The sequence below is a fragment of the Aethalodelphis obliquidens genome, unplaced genomic scaffold (genome assembly GCF_003676395.1).
Source record: "Aethalodelphis obliquidens isolate GAN/ISIS:26980383/991018 unplaced genomic scaffold, ASM367639v1 scaffold45, whole genome shotgun sequence".
Classification (NCBI taxonomy): Eukaryota; Metazoa; Chordata; class Mammalia; order Artiodactyla; family Delphinidae; genus Aethalodelphis; species Aethalodelphis obliquidens.
Genome location: NW_020837989.1, coordinates 12,231,358 through 12,241,790, shown reverse-complemented (window position 1 = coordinate 12,241,790; position 10,433 = coordinate 12,231,358). Strand labels below are relative to the sequence as shown.

General features: G+C 46.5%; 1 protein-coding gene across 3 annotated transcripts in view; it reads left to right on the top strand.

Annotated features, from left to right (window-relative positions):
* The first annotated feature begins 2,104 nt into the window (after positions 1-2,104).
* The window catches only part of SH3RF2 (SH3 domain containing ring finger 2), a 144,342-nt gene continuing 136,013 nt past the window's right edge, over positions 2,105-10,433 (top strand). For all 3 annotated transcript variants that reach the window (XM_027081720.1, XM_027081719.1, XM_027081721.1), the window contains exons 1-2: positions 2,105-2,235; positions 3,359-3,838. In XM_027081720.1, the coding sequence (XP_026937521.1) occupies positions 3,461-3,838 (378 nt within the window). In that variant the 5' untranslated portion in view covers positions 2,105-2,235; positions 3,359-3,460. The remainder of the gene's footprint in view (positions 2,236-3,358; positions 3,839-10,433) is intronic.

Below are 10,433 nucleotides of genomic sequence, written 5' to 3'. Positions count from 1 at the left end.
ATGCATACATAATGTTGCATGTGTATCTTTACATAAACTTAGGTAAACATAGATGGGTATACTTATGGCATATACATGACTTTATAACATGGGAAGCAATAATGGTAAGGAACATAGGTCCCAGGATTAAACCAACCTGGGTTCAGATCACAACCTCTGTGACTCCAGGAAAGTTGTAGCACCTACCTTATAGGGTGGTTGGCAGGATTCAATGAGATAGTCTGTTTAAAGTCTTAGCACTGCTCTGAGGCATAAATGTTACGTTACTAAGATGATGAGTATGTTTGTCCTTGTGCAAACATGTGTGTGCCTGCACGTGTAGGTGCAGATGTGGGTATGTAAGGGAGACAGAGTATGTCTAGGAACAGGAGCGGGGGGACTTCCCTGGCCGTCCAGTGGTTAAGACTCTGCGCTTCCTGGTGGGGAACTAAGATCCCCAAAAAATACAAGAGAGGGGAAGAGGGAGAATGTTGGCCACCCCTGCAGGTGGAGTTCCCACTAGAGTGGCCCTTTCTGTGGGGTGAGGGGACTGAGGGACAGCTCACAGAGGAGACAGCTCAGCTTTACCAAGCGGGGACACCAAAGGGTCTGGAACTACAGGGCCTTCCTGATCAGCACAGAATCTAAAGTAGAAATTAGTTGAAGGAAACAGGCAACGGAGTGGGATGTGTTGCTGAAGTTCAAAACACCCTACATAAAAGAGAGATGAAAGAAAAAAAAAAAGAATTGAAAGTGATCTCTTGGAACTGACATGTATCCAAATCAGGCCCCTGTGCTTGGAGAACATATGACTTCATCTGCTCCATCCCAAAGCTCCCCCCTGTTTTGAGCCTCATGCATGTTTGCTTTTTCAGAACTGACACAGAAGAACCTTGAAAAGCCTGTAAACCACTGTGATCTGTTCTCAGACCTCTTGGTTCCCTCTTATGGTCTTCCCATGGAGTTATATCTAAGTACTTTCTTCATGATAAGGAATGGTCATCCCTGTGTTTGAGAGAGAAGATACAGTAAAAACAGAGCACCCAGGATCTAGTCCCAGTTCTGCCCCTAACTCACTGGGTAACGTCAAGGAATCTCTCAGTCTCTCTGGGCACAGCTGCCTCATCTGCCAGAGAATTTGATTGGTCACTTTGGGTCATTATCTTTTGACTTCCTGCCATCCTAGATGAGGTTTAGCTCCCCTCAAACATCTCTCCTCCCCTTAAAGTGGTATCACCATATGACATGGTGGTTGAGAGCCCAGATCACCAGCCTCTTGCTAGCTGCGACTCCTAGGATGAGTTATTTAACCTCGAGTCTCCATTTCATTCTTTGTAAAACGAGGGTAAGAAGAGCATAGTGTATCACTGGGTGGCTAAAAGGATTGAATGAGTTAGTGCAGTTAAAGTATTTAAAACAGTGCTTGGCACAGATAAGGGCTACACTACTCTGGTGTTACGTAATAATAATAAGATCATTATTACTTTATTGGGTAACTTTGTAGTGTTAAAAGAAATATACTATTGATAAATCAAGAAATAGAAGTATAAGCATTATTGGGGGCTATAAAAGGCTCCAGTGGGTAGGGTAGGGGGGACCTGGGACATTGCTTTTCCTTTTTCTTTAAGCCCTCCTGTGCTTTGACTTTTCAAGGATGTGTCTGGACCACCACAGTATCGTTTTTTTAATTTCAAAAGATTGAGCAAAAAGATCACTCAAGTCCCTCTCAAATCTCACAATTCAAGGACTGACTGTGATTTTTAAGGAACAGTATTTTTTAGGTGGCCGGTTTATCTTTGGTATCATAGCTACCGTTAATACGTTTGACGTTTTCAGGAAATCCTCATACAAGGTTAAAATAAACACAATCACCGGGGCATGTTTATAACTGAGTGTGTTTCAGCGTCTGGGAAAGGAGCGAAAATGAGAAAGGTGAAAATATGAACTTTGTAAATATTTGTATGAGCTAGCAAAATATTTGGCCCCCTGTAATCTCTTCCCAGAAATCGACTCCGTTGCACAAAGGAAGGATCAGTAGCAGTAAGCTCAGAGGAAAGCGCTGCCGGCGCCCAGCGCTGAAAGCGTTAACAGGGCTGAGTAAAGCGATCCCTGAAGTGAGTAAGGCTCGAGTTGTAAAAGTTTGCAAAGCAGCGGCGGCAGCAGCTCCCAGGGAGATGGAAGCCGGTCGAGGGAGCCTGGCGGAGCGGCAACCGAGAACCGTGCTGAGCTGAACTCAGCCGGGATTACAAACTCAAGGTTAGTGGCCCCCGCACACCTCCCCGCGCTGACATCTTTGGAGAGTTGTCTCAGGAAGGCCGGCGCCGGCTCTCAGCCTGGTGTGTCCTGTCTGCTTTATTCACCAGTGGGGCCACCGGCTGTCGTGCCAAACCTCCCGCGAATGCGGTCGCCCAAGCCCTGGCGCTGTGAGGGCCGGGGACCTCTTCCCTGGAGACTCTCCTAAAGGGGAGACTTCTTTACAGACATCCGAAAGGAAACTGTTTCTGGGACAAGGATGATTTTCAGAATACACACACACATAGGCGCACACACACACCTGTGTACGCTGCTCCATCTTGGTTCTTGCAGGCTGTGACCACAATCCAGAATTCCTATCTGCTTCAGTTGAAACTGAGAACCATTGTCAAAGTAACAAAACAGGCTGTGCAACTTTATCATATGGGAGGGCTATTGTCTCTGAGGCTAAGATAATCAAGGTGAGAAAAAAGAGAGAGGAAAGAAAGAAAACAAAAAAAAAGAAACTTCCAAGCCACATGGCCTGGAGTTGACAAAAGAATTTTTGAAAATTAGTTTCTAGTAGAAATGTCTCTTGTACATTGCTAGAACAAAATAATGGGGGAAGATGTATTGTGAAGGAAAGAATTCTACAACTACATGAGATTCAGATACATTTATCTATGTAAACAGTTTGTTATAGTATGGTGCATAGCAGATAAACTTAAAAGAAGGGGGGAAAAAAAGAGTAAATAGCTTCAGAGAAATTGCATCCTGAGGGGCCTTTCATTTGAGACCCAGATGGACTGCCTGAGGGCTTTCACCCTTGGAGCCCTGGCTGAGAGAGCGGGGTGGCTTTGTCCCCTCAACAGGCCAGTTCTGTTTCCCCCTCTTGCCTTGCACACCGAGAGGCAATGAGTAAGTAGCCAGTGGCCGGCTGTGCTGACAGCTCCCTCACATCAGCCAGCAGGCTGGAGTCGAGGCTTATACCTGCTAGCACTGAATCAGAATGAGTCATCTGAAACTTGGGTGCGGGAGCAAAGTCCTTGCAAACTGCCTTATGAGACGCTGGCTGGATGTAGGTGGGATACACCTCTCCGAGCACTCACAGTTTTTTCTTCTCTTCCTTTCTCCTTCAAACCGGCAGGCATCCGGACACTCTCAAGAGGCAGTCTCTGCCCCTTTGGCTCAGCTGACCTGACCATGTGGACTTAGCCCCTCCGGGTCAGGACTGGAGTTTTAAAATAAAATGGATGATGTGACATTACTTGATCTTCTGGAGTGCCCCGTGTGCCTCGAAAAGCTCGATGTCACCGCCAAAGTCCTCCCTTGCCAGCACACCTTCTGCAAACCATGTCTCCAGAGGATTTTCAAGACCCACAAAGAGCTGAGGTGCCCCGAATGCAGGACCCTGGTGTTTTGCAGCATCGAGGCGCTGCCGGCCAACCTGCTGCTCGTGCGCCTTCTGGATGGCGTGCGCTCGGGCCAGGGCTCGGGGGGAGGGGGCTCCCTCTGCAGGCCTGGCGTGCTGACCTCACAGGGCAGCAGGAAGAGCAAGACTCACCCCCGAGGTCTGCAGTGCAGCCCTTTCCAGCTGGTGCCTAACATCAGAATCCACATGGATGGGGTAAGAAAGATCTCATTTGTTCCTACTGTGTCCACTTGGAGGTTGGGTTTGCCTGCACCAGCAGTTGGGGCTTCTGTTCTTTTAGTTACATTTCAAAGACCCCCTGCGGAGGATTCCCTGGGTATAAGTTTCTGTGGGCGGTGATCGTTGTACTGAGACTTGGTGGAATCCTGAGCCTATCTGATCCACCCACGAATGCTTAGATTGTTAAAGCTTCCCAGGTTCTCCCTGCTCCTCGTCCAGAAGGTGGTAGGACAAGGAAAGCTTTCTTGATTGTATTTTTGGTCTTACATTTCTGCTGTTCTGAGGCCAAACCAGGGCACGGGAAACGCACAGAGGATGGGAAAAAAGAAAAACAAATCTAACTGCTTGTTGCTTTTGAGATCCCAAAGAAGTTTCCAAATGTCAGGTTTTGTTTGCATTTTTACCCCGATCCATCTTTCCATTCCTAGTCATAAAGTGCCATGATGACAATGCTCATTCATAATGGTTCAAAGTTATCAAGACACTTAACTGCCCAAATTTCACGTGGGAAGGGAGCATATATGTGGGTAGAGTGATTGACAGGAAAGGCTGGCTGTGAAGTACAATAGATGTGTGTAGGAGCCCCACAGGTGTGGCTTACTTTACAAAATGAATAAAACATACACAAAGTACACATCAGAGGCTGCAATAAAAAAAAAAATGAAGAGCCGCAGGAGAGCCCCGGGAGATCACCCAGTAATGTTTTTGGTGTTTGTAATGTGAATCGCTCTCTCCAGCCTTGTGGGCACATCCTCAGGACTCTATCTGACCTGGATATGGGAAGCTGGGTAAGGGGACATTTCAAGAGAAGGGCGTGGTCCTTGTGGCTCCAGGAGGATTATTTGCTGTCACCCTTGCAGTCAGTGTGTCCACGTGGACATGGCAAGCTGTGGCTTGGGTGGTTGGCATACTTAGAAAGTCTCAGTGGTATTCTGTGAAGTCCCACCTGAAGCAAGCTCTAACACTGGCAGCAGAGTCTCACGACTCCCTGCTGTGAAGAGCCGCAGAGGGTGGGAGGGTCTTCCCTGGATTCCTTCCCACTGAAGAAGAATAGCCTTGTGGTGTGCATTCAGAGCAAGTTTCTAAAGTATTCCTTCCAAGAGCTCACCCCTCCTCGGGTTCCCTGCACCTTTAAGCCACCCATGCAGTAGGGGTGTATGGAAACATTCCAAAATGAGAGCGGGAAGAAGCAGGGCATTGGTGTGATTTCTTCACTGCGGACTTTTTAGTGCCATTGGGCCTGTGTGCGTGAACACATTCCTGAAGAGGGCTTGGCGCCCTTGTTTAAGGCTCCTTATTAGCCCTAGGTCTAGTCATCAATCAGAATCCACAGGCCTGGAAAAGGCGGGGTCGGGGTTGCGGAGCAAACTTTCTGAGGCAGGCTGTGTTTATAGAGCATTAGGTTCTATCTTTGGTCAGCAAATCTCCCTTTGAATTCCTAAGACCCAGCAACCTCTCCCCTCCCTTGCGCTGCAAAGTCTGCAAAGTCCCTGCAGGGCAGAGTATCATCGATCACTCAGAGTGTCGGGGGACTGGGAGAAGGCAAGTCCCCTACCACCTTCGCATGTTTTTGTTCATGCTTTCATCTTTTTTCGATGTGGCTACGTTGCTAAGAAAAGGTAGCAACAGATGGATCCACAGCTACCTACTTTTTGAACCACAGAGGATTCCCAGGCCCCTCCCGGCACAGGGAGTTGTAGGAACTAGAGCTGGTCCAACGGAAGAGACAGCCAGTAAGATGCTGTGTGTCCCTGGAACTCTTTCACGAGGACCTGTCACTTCAGACCAAGGTGCCAGTGATGGGGTTGTGCCCATCCTCTGAGCTGCACTGGAGTCCTGCCATGAGGCTGAAATGGAGAACCAAGCCGTTGAGGGCTCCTGCTTTCAGGGAGGACCTGGTTTAGTGAAGACTCTCTACAAGAGAGCAGAGCTGGCAGCCAGCCCACAACTGCCCCTGTTTCTTTCATTTCCTGAGCCCCCCTTTCTCCAAGTGCCTCGTGTCATCTCTTTTGCCTCTCTCAATGGGGATATGAACAAACTATTCCTGGATGTAAATACGGCTGTAATTCTGCAACCTGTTCTACTCCCCCAAATACAGCTACCTTTCCTATAAGTGTGAAAGCGATCACGTGTCCCTGGGTTCAGAGAATTGTGGATTATCTGGGAGGCCACACTGTTCTGAGAGGCGGAGTGATGGCCTTGCATCCTCAGTCAAACCCTCACCAACCTACTTGCCCTCTCAGCCTCAGTTTACCCAATCCAGTCAACACTTAGTAATACTTGCTACCCCTCTTCCTGCAGGATAGTGTAAAAATTATCTTTACAACATACTCATAGCACCCTAGAAAACCTATGCCGTGTAAATGCAAAGTATCATCATTATCATTAATTTAAACTGGCTGTATGTCTTTGGGCAAGCCACTTAAGCTTGCTGGGTCGCAATTTAAAATTCTGTAAAATGGGAAAATGTATTACAAAAACAGAGCCACTGTGAGGCTTAACTAATGAGTGTTTGCAAAGCACTTTGAGATCCTTAGATGAAAGGCATTAGGAAGGTCGTTATCATAGTAAGCATTATTATTGACTGTTTAGTGTGCCCTGCCGTGCATGAGGCATTCTACAAAATACAGCAGGAGTGATAGCCCTTGCAGGAGAGTGTAATAGGTCTTATTATTGAACTTGAGTCTATGATGAGTCCAGGCCAGGATAATACTAAGTATCAAGTACTACCCTAATACAGCATAAATAACCTGTGGTCACAGGGTACCATTTTCTAAAACACCTCTTCCAAAGGACTCGATGTTAAGGTGGCACTCCCAAAGAGTTCATTTAACTTCCTGTCCAGCAGCTTTTTAAGCCCAAAGTCTGTTCTGCTCTCCTAAACTCATCAAAACCACAAGCTCATCAAGATGTTTCTGTTGGCTCAAAGAGGCCTGGTACTTTTTGTGCCAGCCAGTATACTAGGGTGGAACCAACACTCACACTTCACGGTGCCAGCCCAAGAGACAAAAAAATAGTCCACTGTGCCTACCTGTCTAAAACCCTCCTAAGCCGATTGTGTAAAAAGAAAACTTGAGAAACGGCTGTGGGTTTCTACAGCACGCAATTATTTCAAACCAACAGGGGAGATCGACAGACTCCTGCAGGGCCCATGGCAGTGCAAATCCCACGGGCTCTTATTCCTTCCCGTACTGCAGGTGAGCCAGAGGAACTTTGCAAGCCTTCGAGAATATTATGGGCTTCTGTATAGCTGATCTCTCTTCCTCCTCCATCTGTTATCCTTTAATAATATTTCTGAATTAGAACAGGCAAGAGGGGCTTCCCTGGTGGCACAGTGGTTAAGAATCCGCCTGCCAATGCAGGGGACATGGGTTTGAGCCCTGGTCCGGGAAGATCCCACATGCCGTGGAGCAACTAAGCCCATGCGCCACGACTACTGAGCCTGTACTCTAGAGCCTGCGAGCCACAACTACTGAGCCTGCGTGCCACAACTACTGAAGCCCGTGTGCCTAGAACCCATGCTCCGCAACAAGCCAAGCCACTGCAGTGAGAAGCCCGCGCACCGCAATGAAGAGTAGCCCCCGCTCGCCACAACTAAAGAAAGCCCGCGGGCAGCAACAAAGACCCAATGCAGCCAAAAATAAATAAATAAATTTATTTAAGAAAAAATAGAAAAAAGGGAAGAAAGCAGTGAAGATAAAATTTGCAAAGTTAGGTTTGAAAAATACCAGAATTCAAATCCTGATTCTGCCCCTTGATAGTTGTATAATTTGGATGAATCACTTAAACCTCAGTGCCTCTAATTCCCCTTTTATAAACTAGAGATAACAGTAGTATCTACCTCAGAGCGTCAGTGGGGAGAAATAAATGAAACTGTTAATGTCAGTTAGCTCGTAGCGCCGCAACTGGTTCCTATTACAAGCTCAATAAATATGAGCTGTTATTCTTATTAAAGCGACTCAAGACTTTCCAGTCTAAATTACACAACATCTCTCACTCCCTTGTTAATCGAGTGTCCTCCAGAGATGGTCCTGGGTACCCTGATTTCTGGTTTGCTTTGTGTGTCTCCAAAGGATCTGGGGCCATGATTCAGGTGTGTGATTTCTCCCAGCATGTGCTGACTTGGCAGCTCACTTCCAAGACCCTTTAGGAGCAAGGACTTGATTCTAGGAGAAAACGTGCTACCCAGCGTCACTTCCCCAAATGGCAGGCTCAGCAGGACGCCATACAAAGGGCAACAACCTGGTGCACCTCCGCAGCATCACCAGTTCCTCGTTAAGGTCTAGCTTTCCTTTCCCCTGCATCTCTCTATCCCCAATACAAACGTTGCCGCCCTGGGCCTTGCAGGGCAGGACTCTCTCCCTTCTTTGTTAAACAACATGCCAACCACACACATTCCTGTCTCACTTGCCCTGTCTCAGCAAGAACACACCTGCCACCTACAGCACACAGACCAGGTGGCCGTGTCCTAGAAACTTTTTCAGCTGGTGTTGCAAGCAGCTGAGATGGCAAAATGAGGTCAGAAGGCACATGAGGGAATTGAGGCTGGGTAGAAACCAGAAGGCGCCCAGCCCCTTTTCCTGGGTTTCAGCTGCTGTGTCCTTCGGCAGAGCTGTGACACAGACGGTGGTTTCTGCTAAATTTACAATGGGACTAAAACCATCCCAAGCCCCTGAAAACAGCAGGCAGATGCCACTGGGCCAGCAAGGCCTGGATGCGGCAAGTGGAGGAAGACATAAAGGTAGGAGCTGAGGTTGAGAAGTCAGGAGACCCAGATGGTTCCCCAGATCCACCCACATATGCAAACCTTTTAAAAAACCACATGGCCCCAAACTGGCTTTGCTCCCAACCCTCTCTCCATGGACCTCCTTCCTAGTTACAGTTCCCTCCCTTTTACTGATTAGTGTTTAAGGCTTGTGGTCAAATGGAGCTGGGTTTGTGCTGGGATTCAATTACTTGTGAGCTATGAGGCCTCAGGCAAGTCACTTAACCTCCCTGACCTGCAGTTTCCATATTTGTGTAATGGGGATAATAATGGCGTACATATATCAGAAGGCTATTGTGAGATTAAAATGAGATAATGTATGTGAAAAGCTTAGTATAGTATGGTACATAATAGATGCTAATAAATGTTAAATAACAAAATTAACAATAGAGGAGAAAGCTTGGGGCATTGGATTTGCACCCACACATAAACATGCAGAGACTTCTGTTAAAAAATTAAGCAAAGGAGATAGCAAAAGGACAGGGGCTTCACGAAAAGACAAAACTGTAGTGATGAAAAATAGTGGTTTTCAGTGGTTACCAGGGGTTCTGGGTTGGGAGAGGATTATAAAGGGATAGCATGAGGGAATTTTATGGGATGAAGGGGCTGTCCTGTATCCTGTTTGTGGTGGCAGTTAAATAAATCTGTGTATGTGTTAACATTCATAGGAATATATACCAAGAGAAAAAAAAGTCAATTTCACTGTATGATGATGTTTAAAATAATATTTTTAAAAATGAAAGGGAGCCCTTATACATTTCTTTGAGTCTCTGCCTGATTTTTACTGGTCCCACTCTGATGTCCTTTCATCTCTGTGTGTACTGGGTCAATGCTATTTCGGAGAAGGATTTTACCATCATTTAAATGATCAGGGTAATCCCTGCAGGTGGGCTTCTCTCTGTTTTAGCAAACCATTCTATTACCTGCTTCAGTTTTCTCATCAGTTAGAGGTATCTGGCCAGTAGACAAACACAGCGTTTTGACCCCCAGTGGATGGCCCAGGCAGATGCCTGGGATAGAAGGTTCTCCTCACTCAACCTCAATTATCCAGCACATGCGCTGGGGCATGTCACCTAAGGGATCAGTCAACGCATATTGTGTGTCATTTTGTTGCCTCTTAGGTTGTCTTCCCACATGTCCCTTCATACTATAAAAAGATTATGGAATGAGGGAAAGTGCTGTTCAGCCCTTGACTCAGAAAGAGCATCGTCATCCATCCCATTCCAGGCACCATTACATAGCTTTGGGCTTAGCTGGGCCCAGCCCACATACAGCTCTCTTCAATCTCATTATCTTCTCCCTTTCTTTCTTATCTTTAAATTCATGCTTATATGACAGTCTTTCACAAACTGTATTCTGTAAGCTATTAATGGATGTTCCCTAAAGCTCCAGGGTCAAACAAACCTGGACTGAAACAGAGCCAAACATTTTTTCTTTGCCGCAGGACTTTTCAGCACTTTTTAGCACGCTAATGAGCTGTGAATCTCTAAGTGGTAGATAAGAAGAAGAAACGTTCCCCAAATTTCTGTAACAGTGATACTCCCCTCTCCCTCCTTTCATTAGTACCTTGAGTAGTGTTAATTGTCATGGAACAAATTTGGGGAAATGCTGTCTCATACTAATGCAGAGGTAGTTAAGCCCCCAGAGAGAACCTTTATTGTGGTTAGAGACTGTTGACTCATGCCAAGAAGAGTTTTAGGCAAGCTCTTGTCATTAGAAGATATTTTTGGAAAACTGTTTGAAACTCACTATCACCACCTTCTGCAGTATTTATTTAGCTTCTGTCAGTAGTCAGCTATAGGTACA